At 57.1% G+C, this 26,269-nt stretch overlaps 1 protein-coding gene across 4 annotated transcripts; it reads right to left on the reverse strand.

Moving 5' to 3' along the window:
• Positions 1 to 35: 35 nt before the first annotated feature.
• Positions 36 to 25,546, reverse strand: RCC2 (regulator of chromosome condensation 2). 4 transcript variants are annotated; one of them, XM_054720871.1, is made up of 13 exons: positions 25,453 to 25,546; positions 23,996 to 24,281; positions 18,873 to 18,966; positions 15,427 to 15,570; positions 12,887 to 13,018; positions 12,442 to 12,530; positions 10,479 to 10,593; positions 8,401 to 8,567; positions 6,660 to 6,840; positions 6,314 to 6,419; positions 5,473 to 5,545; positions 3,016 to 3,093; positions 36 to 2,329 (listed from the first exon to the last, which is right to left on the reverse strand). In XM_054720871.1, the coding sequence occupies exons 2-13, from the start codon at positions 24,272 to 24,274 to the stop codon at positions 2,225 to 2,227; spliced, it is 1,563 nt and encodes a 520-aa protein (XP_054576846.1). In that variant the 5' UTR covers positions 24,275 to 24,281; positions 25,453 to 25,546; the 3' UTR covers positions 36 to 2,224. The 4 variants fall into 4 exon arrangements, with proteins under 4 accessions (XP_054576846.1, XP_054576847.1, XP_054576848.1 ...); XM_054720872.1 differs by lacking the exon at positions 25,453 to 25,546 and adding an exon at positions 25,324 to 25,382; XM_054720873.1 differs by lacking the exon at positions 25,453 to 25,546 and adding an exon at positions 24,935 to 25,079.
• Positions 25,547 to 26,269: the final 723 nt, after the last annotated feature.

The raw sequence follows: 26,269 nt of genomic DNA on the forward strand, positions 1-26,269 counted from the left end.
TTTGTTCTACTGAAAAGTAAGCGCAAAAGCCAAAACAGAGTAAACAATGATGCCGTTTATTTAAAATGTTTACTCCAAGAAATATATATAAAAAAAATAAGACAATTACAGCACTGAACCAGGCACCTTCGACCAAATCACCCTCCTCAGGCTCCCCACACGCTAAGCCTCTTCTTCCGAGTTCTCCCTCCTGGGCTGGAAGACATGGCAACGCCCCAGGGCCAGCGCCAAGCCGCGTCCCTTCCTCCTGGAGCGCAGGGCCGCCCTCCTCCTGCTCTACAGGGGTCCCCCATCGGGAAGTTCATCTTAAACTCGGCCAAAAGGAGTGATTGTGGGAGAGCAGAGGGCAGCCTTCACTCGGAAGGTAGTCCCTTCCCTGCTCAGTCCCTGCAAGGGCTCCAGAATGGGCCGGCGGCGGCCTCGGCTCAGTCCGCGGGACGGTGGAAGCCCTGCGTGGCCAAGGGCGGCTCCCGCAGCTCAGACCCAGGCTCCGCTCCCGCACTCGGTGCCTACAGGGCCCGAGGGGAGCTGTGCGGGTCTGAGGAACACGGGCACCGAACCCGCTCCAAGAGAGACTTGTCAGGGAAACGGGTTCCACACGAGGAAGCTTGAGTTAGAGATGGTGGTTTCGGGGTGATTTGGACAAATCGGGTTAGTTTAGCAGAAGCTTCTCCCCGGGACTGGCTGAACCCAGGACAGGGGAGATGAGCAGGAAGTGAGACGGAGTCTGGGCCCCAGGCCGGCTCCTCCCGCCGGGCCAGACGGACACAGGCCCCGGGAGGGCAGGCGCCACGGCGAGGAGCGGAGGACGAGCAGGGGAAAAGCAACAACCGGGTCATTTTTGGCATTTTAACATCAAGACAATGACAAGTGGTAACAACAGCAAAACAAAATTAAAGACCATATTGAACTTTCCCATCCACCCGAGTCTCACGCCGAAGTTCTACCCCATCTCCCCCAGAAGCACCACTGAACTAAAAAGTCTATTTAAAGCACCCAAACCAGTCCAGACCCTCTCGGAGCCAAGAGCCCCAGGCAGCGCCGTCGCCTCTCTTGGGTCCCAGTGAGGGGAGGGTTCCGGGAAAGGCACCTCGTAGCTCACGCAGAGCAGCCACCGCGGACGAGCTGGGCACAGGGCGCCTGGCGGGAGGCAGCTGGCGGTCTTAGCGTCTGCGCTGACACGCGGGGACGGGACTTCTGCACAATCCCATCTATTTGGTTCCACAGCCAAGCCGACGTGACTAGGGCTGGGTTAGCAGAACTGGAACCCGAGTCTCAGGCACAGCCCGGGCTGTGGCAGCTGAATCCAGCGGCGGGGCAGGGGCGGGGTGTGATAAAAACAAGCACAAAGGCGCTAAAGGCTGGTACACAGGGCGGGTCCTTTGCAAGGACTCCGAATGCACTTTTCTCAGCTGGCAGATCAATCTCTAATGGCGAGCGCTGCGAGGCGGCCCTGGCCCCTCAGAGGAACCTTAAAGCTGGTTCTTGAACCAGATACAATGTCCCCACGGCGGACCCCCCCGGAGCCGCATGGTTCCATGGTCACCTGATTTGTCACTTGGACTTCATGTACAGATAAAGTAGATATAAATGGCTAAACACATACCCCAGAGCCCCCACCAGGGGGGAAACGGCAGGTTCTATTAATGTTGCAGCCAAGAGGCGGGGCTTACAAGCAGCCGCGGGGAGGACACGAACCCAGGCGGCCGGAGCCGCTCTGGAAGCGGGAAGGAAGTGACCCGATGCTTCCTAAGCACGCGGGTCTGGTTTCGGATGGAGATGGACCACCAGGGACCCTCTTTGCCAACAATGCTGCCCGTGAGGGACATTGTTTTCTGAGCAAATGGCGATCCTCCCCCAGGTGGCACCCACTCCGATCACAATGCTAATTACAATGGAAAGGAGAGAGTTTTGAGAAGTATATTTGAGGGGGTGGGGGAGAGAAAAACTTAAAAAAAAAACCTGGTTGCTCAAAGTTTCTGCCTCTTGTAGGAATGGTAAGTCAACTATGAGCAAATATTTTAATCAAACGTGGAGAAAAAAAAAACACTTTGGAAAGCATACAGAAAAGGTAGTTGATGTTGAATCACTTCTAAACGGAACCTCAGGGAGACTAACAAAAATGCACCTCCGGTCAACTTCTCGTTTGAATTCCTCGTCCGACTTCCGTTCCAGTGCACGTGGGAGTGACAGCTGCCACGAGGGGGCGCGGGCCCCGGGGCGGTCAGAGGGTGCGCGGGTTATACTCTGGCAGCTTCCTGATCTTCTCTTTCTCTGTCTCGCTCTCGTCTCTCGCTATCACCAGGGAGTGCGAGTAGCCCATGGCAACCTGGGGGGACAAATCAGTGTTGGGTGTGCCGGGGCACTTTGGCACACAGGTGTGTCACTGAGTCTGGAGCAGACAGACACACGGACAACAGGACACTAGCCAGCTGGAAGGGTAAAGGTGGGATAACGGATCAATGAAGGAAAGTGGAGTTAGCGATGCAAGGTGCCTAGAAGTGCTTTAAAACCCTTTACTCAAGGTCACTAGTCTCAGTGCGGCCTGTCACCAACACCGTGCCAACCAGGCTGCCCGAGGAGACGAGAGGGAGACCCCCTGAGCAGGAACTGGCGGGGACACTCGGATCACGCTCCCAGTTCTGCCCGCCTCTCTGGACCACAGCCCTGTGTGAGGTGCACCCACCATCTGTGTCTCGGCAAACAGAGAGAAGGGGCCTCACCCCACCACCAGCCCCATGCCAAGGGGGTGCAGTCTTGGGGACAGCCACAGGCGGCTATGAGAGATGGACTCCCCCAGGAGCAAATCCACTTGGTGGTCGGTGGAGGGGAGTGTCCCTCAGGAGAACAGCCCTGGGGCCTGGCTGCCGTGCCTGTGTCTGCGGATGGCTGTCACCATCAGAGGACGCTGCACAAGCGCACGCAGAGATCACCAAGGGGAATAGGGAGATGTGAGCTTGCACATCCCTCTGCTACCAGCACCTCCTGCTCCCACAGGCGACGGGGCGCGCTCACCTGCTCCGTGAAAATGCCGTCCAGCGTCTTCACCTCCTGCGCGGCGGTGGAAGACTTGGGCTTGTGGTCCCCGTAGCCCTGGCGAGGAAGCAGAGGAGACGCTCACAGAACCGTGTCACTATGGCAAGGCCCGAAACGGGAACGAAGGCAGCCACCAACCGGGGCCAGAGCGGGCGGGCTCTCTGTGACCGAACCCCGCTGCTCCGACGGGGCCAGGCCGAGGCAGCAGAATGTACCCGCAAACGCTGCCGCCAACACGGACTGGTTCTTGAAGATGGACCCTAAACGGTCACCTCTGGAGATGTGTGTGGCAACAGGTGCCTTTCGGGGCGCCTCACTGGTGAGACATACCAGCATGAGCCCCGGGAGAAACGGCACTGCAGCCCTTCGGGGCTACCAGGTCACAGGGACCGCCGGCCACCGACCTGCCCACCCTGCGGGCTGAGACCAAATCGCCGGTATTATTAGGAATGACACCACGGTCCCTACCGGGGACCAAAGGGACTGGTCAAGGACTACTGGGGTGGGGGTGGGGGATCTACTGGGGATCGAGCCTGCAACCCGGGCCTGTGCCCTGACCAGAATGGAACCGTGACCTCCTGGTTCATAGGTCGATGCTCATCCACTGAGCCACAGTGGCTGGGCTCCCCTCTAGTTTTAAATTGACATTCAGAGTCTATTTCTGAGGCCCCCTCTCTAAGAACAGGACATCAAAACTAGGCCAGGTCTTAGTTCAAGGCTCCACATGGGGCCCCTCAGAAGCCGCCCACTGAACGTGGGTGCACAGCGCCCGGCAGGAGGCACGTAGCTCAGTAGTCCTGGAAGTGGCGCAGCCTTCTTCCCTGACCCCATCAGCTCCATCACCCCCATCACCCCATCAGCTCCATCACCCATCAGCTCCATCACCCATCACCCCCGCCTGCGACAGGAGACTGCAGGTAAGAGAGGCAGACAGCGTTCCCGGCAGGAAATACAAGAGCCACGCTGAGGATCAAACCACAAGCAGAACAGGCGACCGTGAGGACAAGCCACAGCCAAGCTGTTCTTCTTGACGAGGAAATGAGAAGTTAGGGACTCACGGGGCATCAGAAGCTGGGGAAGGCCAAGAATGTGGGAGAAAGTGAGAGCCATCGGTTCTAATCACTCAAGCAACTGAGATAAAAAGGGGAGCACACCACAGTTGGAGAGAGGAGTCCAAGGGCAGGCGGCCTGTGGAGGATCCCCTCGGCCTCCTCAGGGCCCCACCCCAGCGCCACACTCTGAGGCCCCGGAGTCGGCCCTGGCAGGCTGTCCTCACAAACTCCCAGTGCCCACAGGGACCGATGACCCCTGCAAAGAGCTTCCCGGGAGCCCCCAGGACCCTTGGAAGGCAAACATCTGAACTCCCCAAACCCAAAGGTCCCTCCGTCCTGGGGTCCTGCCCCCCAATCTCTTCCAAGCAGGACCAGGTCTAACAGCTCCACTTCCCAAGGACCCCTGGGCTCAAAACTTAGGTTTTCACCAATTCATCAAAACAAATCAAAAGAGCCCTAGCCGGTGTCGCTCAGTGGATAGAGCACCGGCCTGCAGACTAAAGGATACCAGGTTCAATTCCGGTCAAGGGCACATGCCTGGGTTGCAGGCTTGATCCTCAATGGGGGTGTTCAGGAGGCAGCCAGTTAATGATTCTCTCTCATCATTGATGTTTCTCTCTCTCTCTCCCTCTACCTTCCTCTCTGAAATCAATAAAAATAAGTTTAAAAAAAAAAAAGGGGAGCACAGACTTCCAGCTCTTCAGAAAAAAGGAGAGAACAATGTCCCGATGACCTACGAGGCTGCCCGATGGCGCACTGCTCTGTGAACCCGCGGGGCTGCGTGTCGAGTTAAAAGGACTCCGAGCGTCTAGGGGAGAGGAGAGTGGATGCTCGCTCACCCCGCTTTAAAGGACGCTGTTTGATCCTCCAGACAGACCCCTCCAGAGAGAAGGGCAGCCATCGCCTTTGCTGTCACCCTCGGACCACACCAAGGTGCACAAAACACGGGAAACGAGGGCTGGTGCTTCCCCGCCCCCGTGACGGCCCAGCCGACGTGGACAGAAAGGGCTTTCCCGAGCACGGCTGACCCTCGAACAGCTCGGGAGCGGGGGACTAGGGACTAATGCACCCCGAAGTTGAAAACCCATGTGTAACTACAGTCGGCCCGCTGCACACACGGATTCCCAGCTGTGGGGGTGACCCTGGGACACAGGTTTGCGCTGTGCGTGTCACCTGACCTGCAGTCGACTGAAAACATCTGTGTTGTCCAGGGTCAGCTGTACCCGATGGCACAGAACCGTCTTTGAAGACAGATGTACTCAAAGACCAGACTGTTACAGCCTTGATGCAGCAAGGAAAAGACATTTCTCCGTTCCACGTGTTTTAGGCATCAGTGTCAGCGAGCCGGACTGGGCTCCACCTCCCGCCGGAGGGGCCAGCTTACCAGTTCCCCGAAGGTCGGTGACGGGCCCCAGCTGATGGTGCTCTCGTCCGCAGCCACGATGATGCTGCTCTTCCTGCAACAGGCAGAGGCGGTCACCTCCGCGGCCGGCAGCCGAGCTGTGCCCGACCCAGCCACGGCGGTGCGTCCTGCTCAAGACGGGTGCCACCTACTCGCTTTAAAATCAGTGTGTCCCCCTGAAACTCCACCATGCACTCACGTCCTAGGAACTCGGCACAGGGAGGGCGAGCCGGTGGGCGCGGGCCGCCGCTGCCCACGAGAAGCAAGGGGAAACCCCCTGCAGAGCCGCACACAGGGCCCGACCTCCCGCCTCACCACCGCCCCGGGGTCTGGGCTCTCAGGGGCGGGCGTGGGTAGTCACTAAGTGAACACACTGGGGAAAGGAAGTGGGAGCTCTTTCCCAACGGCTGGACCTATAGTCACCTGGGCGGAGCCAAAGGTTCCAACAGATGACACCCTCCCCCGCCGGCTGCTGATTATCAGACTCCCCACCAGGACTGCTGGACAGCTCAACGGGCTCCTCCAAATAAGGTGAAAATCACGGGCCTAAATTTTTCTAGCCAGTGTATCAGAGCAATGGAAACCCCACCGTTTCCAACTAAATATAACTTTGAATCTGCAATATTGGTGAGCAGCGCACACCAAGCCTCCAAATGACAGCGAATCGAGTCCCCCTTCTCGGACCTGCCACCCTGGACAAGCACAGCCCCTCCCCTCCATCGATCCCTGACGGACAGCAGACCCTCCAGGGAAGAGGCATCTCTGGGGTGCAACACCCCCAGGAGAGGGACAGTCCTGCTCACCCCCAGACACGGCCACGTACCCACAAGCCAGGCTCCGGATTCTCCAGCCACAGAGGTCCTGCACGGTCTTCGGGTACATGGTGGATTCCCGCGAAGTGTTGGTGGCCCCCCAGAAAAACAGGCCACCTGGAGAGGCAAAGACGACCCTCTGAGAATTCTTACGTCATTAACACCAAGGACAGGGGCACAGGGCGCGCGCCACGAGGACAGAGGAGTTGTATCAGGAAGAACACCAGGATGAAGCCGGTGAGATCGAGACGCCCGGCCCGAACAGGCCCAGACTCTGCTCCCTCGGAGCTCTGCCAGGGAGGGAAGCCCACGGACGCCTGGCCCCTCCCTCCCCAGGCCCGGACGGGCGACACTCACCCACTTCGCTGACGGCGAAGGAGCAGGTGTAGCCGGCGTAGATCTGGGACGCCCCGCGCCCGGGGAAGTCGAACAGCTTCACCAGGCGGGGCACCATCTCGTCCTTCTGCTCCGCGTGGCCCAGCCGGCCGTAGCCGCCGAAGCCCCAGGAGAAGACGCGCTTCTGGGAGTCGAGGACCAGCTGCGGAGAGAGAGCGCGGGGTGGGGACAGGCCTGCCGACGGGGTGACTGTGCAATGACTGACGGCAAAGGAAGCGCACCCCGGAAGAGACTCCGACCCTCCCCCGCCTCCCGGGGGGGGGGGGCAGGTGGCAGGAGCAGCAGTGCCAGGGCTATGCTGGCTGCTCGGCCAGGGACGCTGTTTTCCGTTCTTCATTATTGTTGTTTGGTTGGCTTTTTAAAAATGTATTTTTATTGATTTCATAGAGGAAGGAAGAGGGAGAGAGAAATACCAATGACGTAAGAGAATCATTGATCCTGCAACACCCCCTACTAGGGATGGAGCCCACAAACGGGGCATGCGCCCAGACTAGGAAATCGAACCGTGACCTCCTGGTTCCTAGGCTGACGTTCAGCCACTGAACCAAGCTGGCTGGGCAGTTCTTCCCCTTCCCTGCTGAGATGAGGGTTCATCTCCAGAGCAGGCTGACGCATCCACTTCCTGACAATACGAACTGGACCCCAGAGGGAACCGAGGGGGCCCGACTCCCCACCTGGGCGCACAGGTGACCCACGTCTTTTCTTCCCAGTATCTCTGATGTTTAAAGTTTGGATCATGTGAAGTACGACCTAGTAGAACAATCTGACGAAAGAGGCCTAAACAAGATCTGGCTTTACATCCCGACTAGACTGCTTTTAGACCTCAAGCGACTGCAGTCTCCTAATCCAACTCCCGGAGCACCCGGCAGGGAAGACTCCAGGTGAGGAGCTGAGCCCAAGGCCACCCCGCCAGTCAGCCGCCACCAGGAGACCAGCTGAGTCTCTGGACTCCCAGCCCCTCGCTCTTTCTTTTCTTTTTTTAAAAAAATACATTTTTATTGATTTCAGAGAGGAAGGGGGAGAGCGAGAGAGAGACAGAGCGAGAAACATCAGTGATGAGAGAGAATCATTGACTGGCTGCCTCCTGCACGCCCCCTAGTGGGGATCGAGCCCACAACCAGGCATGTGCCCTTAGCTGGAATCAAACCAGGAACCCTCAGTCCGCAGGCCAACGCTCTATCCACTGAGCCAACCCAGCTAGGGCCACCCCTCGCTCTTTCAACAGAGAAAAAAACGATGTGCAACTTACAGGCATTCACAGCAAAACGGCTGCAAGGAGGCAACTAAGACGAGGAGGTATTTACGAAGTGGACTGCCATTTATCTACAGTGACCTTAAGGCAGTGGTCGGCAAACTCATTCGTCAACAGAGCCAAATATCAACAGTACAACGATTGAAATTTCTTTTGAGAGCCAAATTTTTTAAACTTAAACTTCTAACGCCACTTCTTCAAAATAGACTCGCCCAGGCCGTGGTCTTTTGTGGAAGAGCCACACTCAAGGGGCCAAAGAGCCGCATGTGGCTCGCGAGCCGCAGTTTGCCGACCACTGTGTTAGACAGAAGCAAAGCAGGAAAACACTGTATGATCCCAACCCCAAATGGCTGCTCAGCCTCGTCTACGGAAGCAGGAAGGAAGCTGCAGAGCAGGTGCCAGACACTGGGCACGTGCACCCGCTTCACAGAGGGGACGCTCAGGACTCACCGTGTGGTTGGCGCCACACGCCACATCTCGTACAACCACGTTGGGGACTGGCAGGATCTGCCCGTCTTTCGTCTTCTCAATGAAGATGGCCACTCGCCGGGGCACCAGCTCGCAGTCGTACTCTATCCGCTGCGCACGGGCGATGAACTTCCCGTCCGAGTTGTGTCCTGCAGCGAGCAGAGCCAGCGGTCAGTGGCAGCCGTGGCACAGGGCTCGGTCCCCACAGCAGGGGGCTGAGCACCTGCCCCCACCTGGCCGGCTGGGGGCTAGCAGGACACCTTTGCCAACTAAGGCAGCCATCTCCAATCTGAGGCACAGCTGGTGAGTGGCATGAAATCAATTTTGTGGGTTGAAATCAGTTAATCAATTACTTTTTTAAATGAATAAACACCAATCAGGACATTATTCTTTGTATTTGCATTTCTACAGATTCGGTTGCAAATGCAGAATGTACTTCATACTGTGGGCTGCAAGTGACGAAGTTGGAAGGTACAGGTCCAAAGGAATGGGCTGTACCCCACTTGGGGGCCTCAAGGAACCCCTGGACAAGGCCAAGGATGGACAGAAAAGTTCAACACACAGCCCCAGACTTGCATTTTTATGCATTATTATAACCTAAATGTATCACTATGGTTGGGGAAAATAGTAAGCTGGCACGTTCTCGCCTTTGCCTTGCCTGACCCAGTAAATGTGTTCTGAGAAGTGTGTGTGCTGGTGATCCGCCTCTCCAAGGTCACACCTATGTCCCAATTCCAGAAGAGATCTCTCTGGATTTAGACAATGAGACTGAAAACAGGTTTGCAAGCTGGCAAGTAAATAACTGACTCTATAGCTATAAATCGAGTCAATTTCTCAATCCCTTTAAATGAGTATAAACTGCGCAGGTGAGATTCTGTATGACGTGCTGGCACGCAGTCAGTGAGTGTTAGCCACTTGTATCACCAGCATCACTCGCTTCTCCTTGAAGGAAAATCCCACCGCCGACAGGCCGCTTGTCTGCAGATACGGGGCAGCCATGGGCAGCAGGGGAGCCACACACGTTCCCGGAAGTAGACAGAAACGCACTTCTGGTGTTTTGCTCGGGACTGGGGACAGCCGGAGGGCCTGTGGCTATGGAAACGGATCCTCCAGCCGTCTCCGGCAACTCCCCGGCAACCAGCCCTGAAAGTGCATAAGGGGCTGTTCTTTCTTATTCCTTTCTGACTGGAGTTATATTTAGTTTCACAAAGTCACTGTTCCCTGAAGTCTAAGGCCAGCGCGATGCTCCTCCTTCTATTTATATAGCCTCCCATCTGCCTGCTTTTCATGACGTGGAGCCCAGCAACCCAGATCCGGGGGCGAGGATCTGAAGTGGCATGCAGCAAGGCGCCAGCAGAGGGCGCCCACGCCTCACCTCCCACTCGGAAGGGGCTGGGGTGGTGGGAAGGCGCCAGGAAGGGAAAAACACTTTGGTGTCAGATGGGAAAAGAAAATGGAGACCTGGTAAAATCACGCGCAGAGACATTTGCCGCTTATTGAGAACTGCTGAGAGCTGCTTTCCGAGTTTTTCTTTTCCACTCAATGAACTTTAAGTAGGTATGTTTTTGGAGAGTACATTCTGTTTGGGGATGAGAACGGGAAGGGATGCAGCCGCTTCTGCTGTGGCTTTTTTTAGCATGTGGTTCCCAGGTATGCACTGGAAATGATCGCCCAGGCCAGGGTTTCCAGAACAACCTTAACCTTGGTAAGGCCTGCGTTTCCAATAAAAGCAAATCTCTAAAAATATGAAACTGATCAGAGGTCCTTTGATCCCCCTTTCCACTGTGAAACCCTTCTGTATATAAATGAACTCCCAAATCAGAAAAAAGAATCTTTTGTCAGACCAGAGCCCTGGCTTTTTCTTTAAGGCAAGTCACTAACACTCAGCACCCCTGTGAGTCACGCAAGCCCCACCCACTAAACATGAGACCCACTTAGTGGACCAAAGCTATTATCTGCGATCAATTACGCACATTTCTAGCACGTGTGCAGCCCCGCAGACTTCAGCTCTAAAGACACAGTAAGATTACAGAGCTTTCAAAAAAATAACACTTCCATACCCAGCTGACCGTATTCAGGGCACCCAAAGGAATAGAGGTTTCCCTTGCAATCCATTATCATGCTGAATTCGGCCCCACAGGCCATTTTGGTAATTGGCTGGCCATTGTACATTATCTGAAAAGAAAAGACAGCAGACTTTCAGACATTTTTTTTTTTTAAGATTGATTAAAAAGTCTCTATCTCTGGTTGGTGCTGAAACAGTTACAAGAGATTTATTTTAAAAATATATATATATTTTATTGATTTTTTTACAGAGAAGAAGGGAGAGGGAGAGTTAGAAACATCGATGAGAGAGAAACATCAATCAGCTGCCTCTTGCACACCCCCCACCGGGGATGTGCCCGCAACCAAGGCACATACCCTTGACCGGAATCAAACCTGGGACCCTTGAGTCCGCAGGCCGATGCTCCATCCACTGAGCCAAACCGGTCAGGGCCAGTTACAAGAGATTTAATGGGCTCAACAATTCTGAAGGCAAAAGCTTAGAATATATATGTATACGTAAAGAAACACTCTCATGACCCCCACCTTCCACCAGAGTCAGGTTCAAAGACAGGTCAGTTGTGTCCCAGGTCTTTAACCCTCAAAACACCCAGCACTGTGGCTCCCACATCCTGGCGCCCAGTGACCGGGGAATTCCGCTGACCAGCGGGCACGGGGGCACAAGCAAGCGGGAACTCACTAACACTGAACCCTCAACTCTCCCAGGGACACTCTGAACAGGACAGCCCCAACTTCTCAAAGAAAGCTTTTGGAAGTGTTATTGCCAACCAGTAAAATGAACTATCTGACGCTCTGCTCTCCTCTCCAGAGATACCTGACCAATGGTCTTAACTGAAGGTGTGAACAAGAAAAGAAACACTGGTTCAAAATTAGAAGTTAGAAGACAGTGAAGGCCCTGAGTAACTGAACATGGGGTTTGGGAACAAATTAAGGAAGCACTTAGGAAACCTGCTATTTCCTGCGCCCTGCTGGGCCTGGGAGAGCCCGAGGAGGAGCGGAGGCAGGCACAGCGCCGAGGGGTCAGCGATGGAGTCGGGATGGGGTGGGAATCGGGGCCCTGCCCGCCCCCCCTGTTTCTCTAGAAACCCTCACACCTGCTGCAGGGCACGTGGCTGACAAAATGGGGTCCCTTCAAAAATCCTTCAAACCACAGGCTAAGACCAAGAGACCCAAGTCCATCCTTAAACACACTCATCAGACACCCATTAGCATCCCGCTGCCTTGTATTAAGTTCCGTTTTTAGGTATAAATCCCACACCTCCACTAACTCCTATTTGTGTTCTAAGCATCTGGTCGGAGACTACTGGCAGATAAACGCATCACACACGTAAGATTTCTTCCTTTCTTTGGGATAGAACGAGCTTAAAACGAGGCCTCTAACAAACTACTTCATTCCCAAAGAAAATGCTTTCAGGGCATTCTTAACTGTGGACATACATCACACCCGTTTTAAAGACGACAGCGTGTGATTCCACTCAGAGCGCCCAGACTCTGTCCCAGGGATCAAGAGAAACCCACGCTCTAGACCAGTGGTCGGCAAACTCATTAGTCAACAGAGCCAAATATCAACAGTACAACGATTGAAATTTCTTTTGAGAGCCAGATTTTTTAAACTTAAACTTCTTCTAACGCCACTTCTTCAAAATAGACTCGCCCAGGCCGTGGTCTTTTGTGGAAGAGCCATACTCAAGGGGCCAAAGAGCTGCATGTGGCTCGAGAGCCGCAGTTTGCCGACCACGGCTCTAGACAGTGAGCACAGGAGGGCGAGGGGGCGCGCACCTGTGCGGGGCTCGGGACCCACCCTGGACAGTGAGCTCAGGAGGGCGAGGGGGCGCGCACCTGTGCGGGGCTTGGGACCCACCCTGGACAGTGAGCTCAGGGGGGCTCGGGGGCGTGTACCTGTGCGGGGCTCGGGACCCACCCTGGACAGTCAGCTCAGGAGGGCGAGGGGGCGCGTACCTGTGCGGGGCTCGGGACCGCGTCCGTCTGGTTGCCCAGGCCCAGCTGCCCCATCTTGTTCTCTCCAAAGGCGAACACGGAGCCCGTCTCTGGAAGGAAAGGACACCACAGGAGGGAAATCAGCTGCGGGTTCGGAACTGGGTTTGGAATCAAAGGCTCCCAGACGACAAAAGCAGCGCCTTGCCGGAAAGAACGCAGTTGATGGTCTTATTCCAAAAGGTGGTGGCGCGGACGCTCAGAGCAAAGCCATGTATTTCACAGCCTGCCTCCTGGCGACCGCCCGGCCTGTGGGTGAGGCTCTCCACGCCTTCCCCTCAGGAAGCGCCCACCAGGCTCTCTGGGGCGTCTTTCTGATGGTGACCAAGGTCGCCATGGCAACGCTACCCCAGCGCCCAGAGGACCCCTTGGCCTCTTGCCACAGCACCAAGGAACCAGCCCCGCTTACCGGTCAAGGCCAGGGTGTGGTTCCGCCCGCAGGCCGCCGACACGATGGCTTCGTGGCTGAGACCCTCGATGAGCCTGGGGGCTTCCACCCTCTTGGTGTCGCCGTGTCCCAGCTGCCCCTTCTCGTTTCGGCCTGCAGATGGAGAGCAGGATGGAGAGGCAGGAGAGGGCAGCGGGCAGCTTCCGGGGCAATCTGGCTCCCAGACGTGCCCCCCCTCCAGTGCGACAGCCAAGGGGGTGAAAGGAAGCGCCGGCTTCCCAGTCCAGGGCCGGCTTCCGAGGCCTGGCCGGCGGCACTGGGTCCCCAGGGACGGCTCCGCGGCAGCCACGAGGGCCTCCGTCAATGTCTCTGACCCTCTTTCTGGGGCGGCAGCAGGCCCGCCCTGAGCACCTCCCTGGGGCCTGATGTCATGCCCAGCGAAGGAGCTCAAGGAACCTCGCTTCTCACGGTCCCCACCAGGTCCCCGCCAGACAATTCCCTCACCCCGTGCCACACGGCGACCATTCCGACACCTGCCGCAGTTTAATGACCTCGGTGCTCTGGGCAGCTACCGCGGCCCATCTGGTTTCTGCCCGTCACCTCTCTTCCTTTATCTGCCCTATAAACGAGGCTCCCGAACAGTGCCAGCCCACCCCCCACGGCCCACCCTGCACAGGACGCCCAGCCGCGGGAACCCCAGCGATGAACCCGCTCTGAGCACAGCCCTGCCTCCGGAGCTGCGCTGGCTGTGGGGTCAGGCGGAGGGAGGTCAGCAGGCGACCCTGGTGCCTCGTCCCTGCAATGCCCAGGCCGCTGGCAAAGCCCTTCAGCTCCAAAGCAGACGTGGCGAGTTGTGTGGGCCCCGAGGAGTCTGGACACCCCTAAACCTCCCCGTTTTCAACAGAGGCTACAATCGCTGCAAAACAAAACCACCCAACAGGCCAACAGCAGGTCCCTGGAGGAGAAAAACCACACTCGATACTCAACAATTTGGGAGATCTGGGGAGGTTTTACAGGGCCAAAAGGTCAGGGCATTTCGGGGAAGGTGGTTCACACCCCTCGGAGCAATGAACTTGACCTTTGGGTCGTGGGAAGTGAGAGCAGGGCCACAAGACAAGCACCCACCCTGGAGAGGGCTTGAGGAGGAGTTACCGAGAAAACCATTGTCTGGACATGAACCTGATTTCAGCTACAGCGTGCAGCGCAGGGGATGAGGGCAGGAGGAGACACCAGCTTCCAATGGGGCCACCCAAGTTCACTGTGAAAGGCACTTTAACACTGAACAAGTGCTGGTGGGGTTTGCTCGTGACATGGGACATGTCTCCGCCCCAGGGCCAGGTCAGACGGACAGTCTACAGAGTCATCCCCTCCCCACGGGGCTGGCGGAGGGGACGTTTTTAGAAGCACCACAGAAGTGAGATCCAGTGGAGATCGGGAATGAGATGTACAGTGGGCCTGACAGACTGCTGTGCTCGGGGCTGGAACACGAGGGGGCGGGACACACCTCTGTGCCAGCCGTGAGAAAGCGAAAATCAAGGCAATGTCAGCATGGCGTCAAGAGACTGAGAGGATAAATTTGGGCCAGACACACTTGTTAGCTTTTTTCCACTGAATGACAAAATTAGCAGAGTGCAGGGAGAACAGATGTTAATATATTTGAACTTTGGTTCAGCAGCTCATGAAATTGCAAAAAATGGTTCAAACAGACCCAAATAAAGATGCAGTCACATGGACTAAAAGCTGGCCGAAGGGCCGCAAGCAAAGGGCAGGGAGCCGTGGCAGTACACGGGCAGAGGCAGAGTCCCAGCCACCAGAGGGGCGGGCGGGGGGGGGGGGGGGGGGGGCAAGCTGAGCCTCGGCAACACCTGGATCATGGCCTAGAGGGGAGATGGCCGCAATGCATGCAGCCCCCTGCAGGGGACGCTGAAATGGGGCAGAGCCCCGAGAAGTGGGAAACGCACCCCCCCTCGTCCCCCCAAACACCCAGGCAAGGGAACCCAGCAGCAGGGGAGGCCAATCAACTTGGAAAAGGGAGTCTCTGGGGAAGCACAGTAAGACACAGACGCAATACGCAATGAGCTGCCCCACCTGCAGGCCCGTGTGACCCCGGGAAGAGGAACAGGCTGCAGAGGACGCAGGGCTGATGTCACCATGTGGCCGCTAGAAAAGCCGGTGGCATTTAAAGTGTGAGAACAGAGGTCTTACGTCACCGCTGCAAAGCGAGAGGGGGGACCGTGTGCTGGGGGGGGGGGGGGGGACCGCAGGCCCGAAATAGAAATTCAGTTCTAGGCACCTTGGTGTCACAAAGTCCCAGAGTCAATGAGAATGTTCAGGAAAAGGTTGCCTAAAAAGGAGGATTCGAAGAATTAGGGGGCTGTGTAAAGATTAAAAAAAAAGAAACGCAGAGAAGTGGAGGGAGGTGATGCATCACAGGGTGCAGACAAGACTGGTCGGGAACCAGGAAGGGGAAACGGGGCTGAAGCCAGCGGAGCTGTGCCTCAGAGGCGGCCCGCGGGGGACCGGCTGCATGAGTCACCCAGCACTCAGCCCGGCGTACTTACCCCAGCTCCACAGCTTCCCTTCTGTGGTGATGAGGAGGCTGTGGGCAGCGCACGACCCCGAAACCACCGTCCGCACCCGGACCCCCGACAGGCACCCATATCTGTGGGGCCCCCACAAATTCTGACCCAGATTGCGGTAGGCAGCTGCAAAGAGAAGAATGCAAACCTGACGCCTGCAGTGACGAGCCGGTGAAGAGCACCCCCCAAAAGGTCACTGGCCACCCGGGGTCCACTCTCTCATGGTACAGCTGCAGGGTCCTGGGGTGCCGCCTGAGACCTCAGCACCTCCAGCACACACACACACACCCGCCCCCCGAGCTGGTGCGGGCCTAGTCGGTGGCCACGTGGACCCTGACGTTCCACCTCCATGTGTGGCCGTGACCCATGGAAACTACTACTTCACCAAGTAGCCAAAAGCTGGGTGCTCACTCCCTGCTCCCCCGTGGGGGTTGGGGGGGATTGGTAACCCAGGAAAGCTGGCAGTGGACCTGGGGTCTCCCTTGCCCCCCTCACTGCCAGAGGGCTCTTCCCTTCCCCATCAGCTGTCTGCAGACAGGAGGCGCTTTCTGGATCGACTCTGGGCCTCCCCGGCTCCACCTGCCCTCCCTGCAAGTCTATTGGGCCCTTTGCAGGGGCCCTAGCTGACACCTCTGCCCACACCAACCAACTTCCCCCCCATTCGTTTGCTCCTTTCCCAGGGGTCCCCTTGTGTTGGCCAGGTCATGACCCCTGGCGTTTGCTCATGTATTCACTTCCCCAGAGAACCCCTTGCTGCCCCCTGCTTGTTCTTCAAACCTCAGGTCAAGCACCCCCTCCTGGGAAGCCCTCCCCGCCACCCCCTTCAACCCGTCACTCCCTGGACACCAGCGCCCGGGGCGTCCTGTCACAGCACTTGCCCTACTGAACCCGGGCACCTCCCGCTCGGCACTGGCCACCGGGCCTCACCAGCGCCAGGCACACGGTGAGCACCCAGCAACGCTAGCGGGCGTGTGGGAGGAAGAAGAAATAGCTGCCTCCTCCAGAGTCCCGCCCTCGCCCTGTTAGCGGATGGGGCACTATTGTTTGCTGAATAGTTTCAATTTGGGACTCTCGAGGCCAGAAACGTGACCGCGTCTCTAGGCCTCTGGTAACTGTGACGAAATGCCAGCCCCTGCCAAATCCACTGTCAGGCTGATCCAGACATGGGGACTGACTGAGAGGCTCATTTCTCCACCCAATTCCTGGCTCCCGGGAATAGTGTCAGGGAGATGGTTCAGCGTCAGGCCCCATCCTGCAGGCGCCCCACCAGCAGAGGGCGCCGCCCGTGTCCTCTCGTTTGGTGACAAGGGGCCAGTCAGGCAATGGAGGGCAGTCTGGATCCAGGCCAAGTCACAATGTCACACAGTGACAGCCCTGAGCTTCACCTGAAGTCACCCCTCGACTACTAAAAGGTGGAAAACAAACAGCAACTTCCCGGGAAAGGGCTAACCCCCGACGACGGCCTTCACAGGTTACAGTAAAATGCTTCAACCATTTGTGCGCCATAAGCCTACAGAGCAAGCGGCGGACCTCTTAAAATTAAATTCAAAATACTGTGGCAGCTGACTGGTTAAGAGAAACCCAAGGTCGCCAGGCTAGTGTGGCTCGGTGATTGAGCGTCGACCTATGACCCAGGAGGTCAAGGTTTGATTCTCAGGGCGTGCAGGAGGCAGCCAATCAATGATTCTCATCATTGATGTTTTTCTCTCTCTCTCTCCCTTTCCCTTCCTCTCTGAAGTCAATAAAAATATAAACTAAACTAAACAAAGAACCCAAGGCCTATTTATCAAGAAGGCAAAACCAATGGTAGCACGGTACCAAACCAAGCTAGGGTGACGTGTGTCATCTCTGTGAAGAACATGGCAGCGGGGCCCCTGGAGGTGAAGTGCCACAGGGCCTGGCTGGGCAGAGGAACCCTGGCCGCCGTGGCCCACGCCACCCTGGAATGGCCGGCAGCAGTGCTGGCCCTTTGGCCAGGCTGGCGGGCAGGAGCGCCCGGGCCCGGTCCTCAGCAGAGCGGGAGCATGAATCACTCGTTTCACAAGATCCTCGGCTCTGTGTGTCCAAGGGCTCTCCGGTCCGTGCTGGGGGAAGGCCGCTTCAAGGACGGCCGGACACGGGGAACAGTGGGGTGAGGGGGATCCCCTCCCCTTTCTGTCTGCTGGCAAGGTCGGGGAGGGCCGAGAGAGATTCAAAAATACTTTTAAATGTTTTTAAAATAGTATAAAACTTCATTCAAAGGGAGAAAAACCAAGAAAGCAAAACTGAGAATGAGAGAAGACAAAACGGCTCTTCAATGAGCCCAACGAGGGCCAAATTCCTTCACCTAGCGTGGGGGCGGTTCCTAACCCGCAAGGCGGCTTCCCTGCCTCCGGAGCCCCCCCACACCCGCAGGAGACAACCAGGCTCTGCCACCCACGTCCCACCGCAACTTACTTCCCCTCCGTGGGCCCGCGTGTTATCACCGCGAGTGGGCCGCCACGTGAAGAGCAGCTTTGAGAAAAGAGGCCACCCAGGCCCGAGGCTGGCAGACTTAGGTCGTCACACACCAGGAGGGATTGTCTGGTGACACCAACAGCGGGCGTGGGGGGAAGGGGGGGGGGGGGAGACGGGACGGGACAGGGGACGGACACGGGCCCTAAATGTGGGCACTTCCCACAGCAGGAGAAAATGGCTGGGACCCACTTCTAATTCAGCTGGACCCCGAGCAAGCCCGGAGATCCCTGTGTTTTCATGAAATGAGACAATTTCCAGGTCTGAGGCACCAGGGAGTGTCAGGGTGCAAATATTTGCTCAGTGGGTCTTTGGGAACTCTCCAAATGACACCAAGAAGCCATAAACTGTGGCACGGTGCCAGCCTCCCTTTGCCACGACGGGCCAGTACTCTCCCGAGGAAAGACACCGATTTTCTAAAAGCATCTGGGGGCTGAAGTTCCTTCTCGGACGTGTCTGTCTCCCTACTCCGGACTGGTACTCACACAACATTTGGCAGCTTGCAAAGCGACGTGGACTCTTCTGAAATATCTAAGTTTGACATGTGACAGATGTCTAAGACATCTTGACATCCCACAGGGCCACAGCTTTTACATTTTATTCAAAATAAGTGACATGAGAAGGAAGATGGGGGAAAAGTGTCCATGTTTATTTGAGGCTGCCATTTACATTTTTCTGTTGAACCTTAAAGGGAATTGGTTTTTTAAAAGGAGAATTGTGAGGTGAGAGACACGCACATGACTAGGGTTCAAATCCAGCTCCATCCCTAGAATGTCTGTGTGGCCTCAGGAAAGTTACTTGGCCTCTCTGAGCAATCTTGTAAATGAAGAGAATACCTACCTGGCGGATGGTCACCAAACTCCATCGAACACCTAGCACATAGGAAGCACGTGAGAAAGAGTAGCTTCGTATATTGTTAGAACTGTTTCTCATACCTTGCTGCTTAGGCACTTCTTTTCGACCAATCAAGTCCCAGTTGGTTGCCCCAAAAATCAAAAGCTGCCCTTTGCACTTAGACCCTTCAATTTTCTGCAGAGACACAGAGGAAAAAAGAATTAGCTTGCAATGCTGCTTCCAGCTTTCTTAGTCCGCCCAACAGCAGCAGGAAACAAAACTAATACAGTATCAACACTTTCGCCCGGCGATCGAGGCCCGAGGTGGCGCCACCTTGTCGGCCCACTTCAGTGCGCTAATCCCAACGCTGCCCCAGTTGTGCATGGGCCCATTTTTATCCTCTGATTTCTCTTTAAAATGTTTTTTGCAAAACAAATGACATCCCTCCCTTCCACTCTGCAAGAGGCCCGTGTCACCAAGGGAATCTGAACCAGCTGTCCTTGGGGCAAAGTCTACATTTTCTCACAAGGATGACATTCCGCACATGGACTTCAGCCTTGGGAGCCCGCGTCATCTCTGCGCGGTAATGTGGCCAGTGATCCCCATCCTTCCTCCGCGCTGCCCGCTGTGCCAGGAGCATCTCCTGGGCAAGGCGATGTGCTCAGCTTCTCCACCTGGTGGGGCTGGCGGGTCCCGCCCCGGTGCCCTAGCGGGGCTCATCCTCACTGCTGGCCCATTAGCCGGGATCAGTGGAGTGGAACAAGGGACCACGCAGGGCCGGGCCGTAGGCCGGAAGGCTGTGAGCCAGTCCTCACCCTCAAAGCACAGTCATTAGAAGGAGGTGCCACCTTTGAAGCCACTGCCCAATTCTGGGTGGCACTCAATATATTTCCAGCACTTTGCTGTACTTCTGAAGGCCCAAATACACTTTTTAAAATAGACTGCCGTCAAAGATTCACTTCTGAACTACCCACTGGGTCCCGCCAGGCAAAGGAAGCAGTGACCTTGCATCCCATCCCCCACCCCCTCCCCGGGACAGAAGGATCAGTTTCCTTGTGTCTATAGAATTGTTCTTGGGAGCTTCAAGAAGAAAGGGCCAATCCGCTCTGGACCCGGTCATTCTAACCTCTATGCCGTGACTGCCCCGGTGGGACGTTTTGGCAACATGGTGCGTCATTTGTAAAGACGAACGTGTCTTCGCCATCAGTGACCGTCTCTTAGGACCTCCGTGTGACCCCACAGCGCAGGTCCCGGCACACGCGCCCGCTTGGCCATGTTTCCCTGGCTGGAAGCTGGTCCACCTACAGGACAGCCCTGGCAGCGAGCATGCGAAGGGGGAACAGACAGCCAGGGATGGAGACCAACTTGGCTGCACTTAAATAATTTAGAGAACGGCCTTAATCGGAGGGCAGTCCATCCCTGCAGAACCCAGACTCAAATTACTTGAACGGGAGCCTAGTTTCCCCTGGTTATCTCTCCCCTTCTTTGTTGAACTGGCGGGCCCGGCTGGAACATTCTACAGGTCTACGCAGATGAATGGCAGCCAGTGGGGTCTGTCAGGTTCCCCGTGGAAGGAGCAGCCCTGGGCCTCGGCCATGTCAGACTTGCTCTCCAGTATTCCTCAGGTCGGCGTGGAGGGCGGCAGACACCGGAAGGAACTAAGGCACCATGGGATGAGCTGCCAGGCCAGAGAACGGGCTGGTGGGAAAGGGGCTGTGGAATGAGGGCAGCTCAGGCCTGGCAGGTCCCCTCCGCCCCCCTTCCTCCCTCCCCCGGCAGGAGCAGGGTCTCCTCTGTGACCCGGAGATGCCAGCATCTGCATCAGAGGTCAAGAGACTGCAGACACTGGTCCCATCAAGCCAGCTAAGCATTTACACAAAAATCCACCCTTTCTGACACAAGGTGGTGCTTCTAAAACTCCTTGGTGCAGAGCCTGCGTTGTGTGGGCTCTTTTCTTATTCGGGTTTTTGTCTCGGGCCTTAATTCCTCACACAACAGATGGAGGGAGTTGTCTCCTTCAGAGCTATTACCTATACAATTGTTTGCTGTAGACTATTACCTTTATTTCCCTATAATTTAATTCTCCCCTCCATCTTCTTTGAAATAAAAAACTAAAATAAGGAGAATTCCTATCACCCCTTAAATCACAGCCCATGTCCCCACTTTGTCAGAGAGCTGCAGGACCCAGCTGGGAGACCCCGAATGCCTGGGGGCTCCGTCCAGAGACCCTCCAGGGGTAGCTGTCAGGGCTGGGGGACCCTCCCAGGTAGAAGCCACCTTCACTGAAGGGCAAGAGATTCTGCGACACTGCATGTGCCTAAAGGTGAGAGGAGACTCTCAACTGGATGAATGAATCTCACTCCACCTTGCTGCCTCCTGACAACCGGGTCACGTGAGCTGGGCAGAGATAAACGACCCCGGCGGGAAAATGCACTGAGCTTCTTCAATCAACAAAATGGGGTTTCTGGTCCAAAGCAAGTTTTGAATTATTGCCCAAGTGCAAGGAGCATGTTTATGAGAGCGAGAGTCAACCTTTAACATATATCCATTTAGAAGGCTGCTGCTCTCTCTCGGTGGAGGGAAGACCGTACAGAGAAATGCCAGCAACAACCGATTCCCTAAAGGGCTTTCCGCTCGGACTTTAAGCTCGGCTTCCAGTTGTATTTATTTGGCCCTTTCAGAGGGGAGATGTCTCAGGGTCCACAAAACCTCAGCATCCCAACACTGTGAAGACCAGGTTTTCTAGGCTGAGCCCAGCCTGCTTGCTTTGTCTACAGGATCATGAAGTTCGTAGGGAATCCAGGCTGCATCAACCCCAGACCATCACAACAAGCTCACATCTGACACAGCGACATAGAAACCCAAGGACCTTGGAGAGACCATTTCCTGAGGCTGAAATAAGGACATTTTATAAAAATGCACATCCTTCACGTAAGGCAGCTCCCCTCAACCACACAAGTATCTGGGGTTCCTCTTTCACAAGCCCAAAGTCTGCAGCTTTGCGTTAACTGACGGCAACACAATTTCAGACCAACTCCTGGCGGCTGCTCTCACACAAACCTCCTTCGAGCGGCCCTGAACGGTGGCGAGGCTGGCAGAATTCTCAGTAAAAGCCTCTTTCTGAGACGAGCTGGGGACTTGTGGGCCTGGGACTGCTTAACAGGCAAAGACCTCGCGTTTTTTCCTTTGCTGCCCAGGAACCTGGGATGCTGGGCAGGAGGTCCACGCAGGATTGGGCAGTGCCGACCCAGACCTGTGGGAGGGCAATGGGGCAGCATGGGCCTCCTGGATGCTAATAAAAACTTTAAAAACTTGGGGTATGCACTTTCCAGGAGGCATAAAAAAGCATTTGTTGACCCTCAGTCTCCTGAGCCTAGGACGGTGTGCTGACCAGTGCAGAGGAAACTGCTTAAGAGACGCTTTGCTTTCTAAGAAGACAGGAGAAGGGATGTACACGTGGACATGGGCATAAGGATGTCTCTCAGGATCCCAAAAGATATAAGTGTTAAACCACCTTCAACAGCAAGGGACAGCCGTCTCCCAGGCAGACTCTTCCGTGCCACTGCCACCAGACAGGCAGCTGGTGGGAGCCTGGAGGCCTTCCCACTCTCTCCCCCTGGCTAGCTCCTGGGCTGAGTCCCTGCGCTGGGTAAGAATCTCACCTCCTCACAACAAAACTCACTGCTCTCATAGGGTGACTGTCAACTCACAGGAGAGAGACTAGAGCAGAGGCAGAGCCCACCTGCTCTCTCTTAAGCTCTCCTACCATCCAGAGACTGAGGGCGAATGTCTGGGGCCTCACACAGAGGATGCGACTGGTCAGAGGAAAACAGCCGTGTTCAGTTTCTTAAGGCTGTGGCCATTTCCCAGGCACGGTCCCACCCCAGATAAGCCATTTTAGGGACCAGACGGCGAGGGCAGTTACCAAGCATCTTCACAGGAACGATGTGCAGGGGTGTGAGGATGATGTCAGAAAACACCTGGGCCCGTGCGGAAACCCAGCTGCATGTGATTCTGGGCTGGGCCCTGACACTCTGTGCCCCAGTTTTCTCCTCTATAAAGCGGATTATTTTTAACCATTTCAGCATTGCCAGCGCTCCTTGGGAGGAAAGCACTCTGGTGCCGTTAACCCTTACACACCCTTAGGGGGAGAGCATGGGCCCTCTCCAGAGGTCAAATTCAAGGACCTACGTGCAAGTTCTTCCTCTCTCAGCATTGCCTGAGAATCTGGGGAGCTCTGACCCTCTCCTAAACATTCATCTCGCACGAAACTTGTAGGTTCCCAGGATCGCAGAACCCAGGCTAAGAGCTCTGGCCCTGCAGGGTTTTGCAGGCACCTCAGCTGAGATGGTCACGGTGATACGATGTTAAGGCCACTCTAAGGAGCAAAGTCAAGCCCACTCAGAGCACGGAGATGCCTCTTGCAGAGTGGAGGGGCGGAGCGCTACAGAGCTCTCACCTAGCACCCGCGCCTCTGGACCCCAAGCGATGAACAAAGCCCCAATACCTCTCAGCGGGGGCTTCCCACCTCCAGGGGGAGGACTCTCCGGAGCATGCGCCCTCGCACCCGCCCCAGCGCCGGCCGCCCCCGTCTCCCCGGCGGCGCGAGAGCCAGTGCAGGGCCGTAAGGGGCATGCGCGGCGGCCACCAGGCCCCGCCCCCCCGGAGAGCCGGAGCCGAGGCGGCGGGAACCTCAAAGCCGAGGCGCAAACCGCCGCTCCCCGCGGCGCGCAGGAGACCCCTTCCCCGCGGCGCCCGGGCTGACCGGCGGCCGCAGGAGGCCGGGGGCAGCCGGGGGCACAGGGCGTCGGGCCCCGCGCGCGCATCCCCTACTCCGGTCCGAGACAACTTGCAAAAGTCTCCCTTCCCGGGGCGGGAGGGGGAGGGGAGGAGGAGGCGGTCGGCTCGAGCGGCGCCGGGGGCGGGGCCATGACCCCCTCGCGCGGGCGGGCGCGGGCTGCAGACGCCCCTCCCCCGCCGGGGGGCCCGGGGCGCGCGCCCCCAGGACCAACCGCCGCGCGGACGGGCAGCGCGGGGTTGGAGAGGCCACCGACCGCGCCCGCCTCTGGCCCGCACCCACCCCGCGCCCTTTTGTTGTGCGGCGGCGGCGGCGGCGACGATGATGATTCAGCCCGTGGCCTGCGCCGGCCCCGCCGCCCCGGCCGGAACGCGCGTGGCGCGCTGCGGGCCTCACCCCCCCCCCGCCCTCCGACCCCGCACTCACGACGCGCTCCTTGGTGTGCTCGGGCTCGGTGATGACCACCGCCGCGCCGCCCGCCTTGGTGGCCGCCGGCCGCGCCGCGCGCTTGCCCCCGCCAGGTGCCCCGTCGAGCTCCAGGCCATCCTCGTCGCCGCTGCTGCCGCCGCCGCTGCTGCTGCTGCAGCGCTCGGGCCGCTCGCGCTTCCTGCCGGCCGGGCCGCCGCGCTTCCTGGGCCCGGCGCGGGCCGTGCCGTTGCCCGAGCTGGGCTCCTCCCAGGCCGCCGCCGCCTTCTTCCTGGGCATGGTCGCGCTGGAGAGACACGGGCAGCGGCGCACAATGGACGGGTTATAAACTGCGCGGGGGGAGGGGAACGCCGCGGAGCCACCGGCCTCCACTTCCTCCCCTGCCCTCCCCAAAGTGGCGGCCGCGGGGTGGGCGGAGAGGGGGTGAGCCGGGAGGAAATCGCGCCCCTCCCGGGCCCGGCGCGCCTCCTCCGGGGAATCCCACACGGGAGCCAGGGTCCCCGACTGCCATCCGGCGAGAGAAAGAAAAAGAAAAAAAAATGGAGACCCCGACCCATCCTCAAGTTAGGCTTGTCTACATCGCAGCACAATTGCAGCCTGGTTCCCAAAAAAGTAAAGGGAGAGGAGCAGAAGCCTCCGGCCCCTACGTTCCAATTAGAGGCGGCGTCAGGGCACTTGGAAGAGCCTTCCCGGCACCTCCGGTGGGGAAAGGGCTCCCCCCGCCCCGGCCACCCCACCTGCTGCTTTTGTCTCCGTGCCCCCCGCCCCAAGCCCGCGCAATTAAAGGCACTTCTCGCCGCCGCCGCCCCCGCCCGAGTCCCCCATTCCGCCCCAGCCTGGGGGTTCCGACCTCAGGCTCTAATTTTCCGAATCCCTCTGGGTGGTCTGCCCCCGACGAGGGAAGGGGGGCGACTAAAGGAGGCCCCCAGCCCCAAACACCTGCTCGCACAGACACGAAAAATAAAAACTTTAATGGTGCCCAACTCTCCCGGTCCTTCCCCGAAGGTGTGACTGAGCCGATGCCTCCGATCCCGGCTACAAAGTGCCCTGCTCCGCGGCTACTTTCCCTGGGCGTCCCTGCGCTTTGGCCCTGTCTGCCTTTTTTTTTTTTTTTTTATTGATTTTGAACAATGGGATCTCTGTCTGTCTCGGATTAAACCACGTGGATCCGCCTTCCTTCCCCTTTTTATTCATTCAGTCCCCCACCCCCCCTTCTTCAGTTTTTTTTTTTTTTTTTTACCTTTTCTCCTCTAAAAAAAAAACAAAAACAAAAAACTTTCCCAGATCCCGCAAACTGATCTTTGTTGATTTTGATTTTCAGCCCCTACCTGGTTGGAGTGATGAGAACCCGGAGAGAAAAAGGAAGAGGAGCAACTAAGAGACGAACCCGAGGGCTTTCCCCCCGCCCCCCTCCTCCTCCCCCACCCCCGCCCAGACGAGGGCTCCAGCCCACTCACCAGATAGACTTAAAATGTAAATACAGGCTTCCAGAACAAACGCTACACACAAAACAGAAACACTTGTGCGGCCCGGGGTGGCCAGCGAGCGCACGGCGGGGCGGGCGGCGCGGGGGCCCGGCGCGCGCGCGCCCCCTGCCGGCCGGCGGACCCCGCGGCGGCCCGGCCCGCGCCCGCACTCGCGGGACAGCTGGGCCCACCCGAACCTGCGCGGGGCGCCGCACCGCCGGACTTCCCTCCCCGGCCCCGCGCGTCTCACAGGCCGCGCAGCACGCCCAGGGCCGGCTACGCAGAGCGTCCTGAGCGCCAGAGGTTCCGGCGGGGCTTTAGGAGAATGTTCGTCTCTTTCTCCCCGGCATGTCTAGACAGGTCACCTGAGGACACTCGCTGGAAAATACTTTGCTCACGCCTCCGCCAGCGAGGGACGTGCCCTAATTGAGTGATTGGAATGAAGCACGAATGCAATTTGAATAATTTCCCCCTGTACAGAAAGAAGCTGTATTTTTTTCCCCCCTGCCTATGGATGTGTCCCCAGGATGCGGTAGGATGCTGTTACATGGTAGGGTTACATAAAGGTTTGCTAATTAATTAGTAGTTAACTTGGAGGCCAAGGATGCACTGAAAGCTGGTTTTGATGGAAATTTTTCATCTTTTGACAAATATTTAGTGAGCACCTGGTACATGCAAGACGCACAGTACTGGGTGCTGGGGATACAAGATTTCTGCCCTGCAGGAATGCAAGGTCTAACAGAAACACTTATGTCAATATACGGTGTGGTAAGGGTTGGGTTCAGGACAGGCTACCCCAAAATGTGGC

Source organism: Eptesicus fuscus, chromosome 9, assembly GCF_027574615.1.
Source record: "Eptesicus fuscus isolate TK198812 chromosome 9, DD_ASM_mEF_20220401, whole genome shotgun sequence".
Taxonomy (NCBI): Eukaryota; Metazoa; Chordata; class Mammalia; order Chiroptera; family Vespertilionidae; genus Eptesicus; species Eptesicus fuscus.

Excerpts from the sequence above, each read along its gene's own strand:
- RCC2 (XM_054720871.1), bottom strand. The coding sequence starts at position 24,274 with ATGCCCAGGAAGAAGGCGGCGGCGGCCTGGGAGGAGCCCAGCTCGGGC. Across the intron at positions 13,019-15,426 it reads AGGGAAGCTGTGGAGCTGGG|GCCGAAACGAGAAGGGGCAG; the intron begins GTAAGTACGCCG and ends CTCCATCTGCAG. Across the intron at positions 3,094-5,472 it reads CACCGACCTTCGGGGAACTG|GGCTACGGGGACCACAAGCC; the intron begins GTAAGCTGGCCC and ends CTTCCTCGCCAG.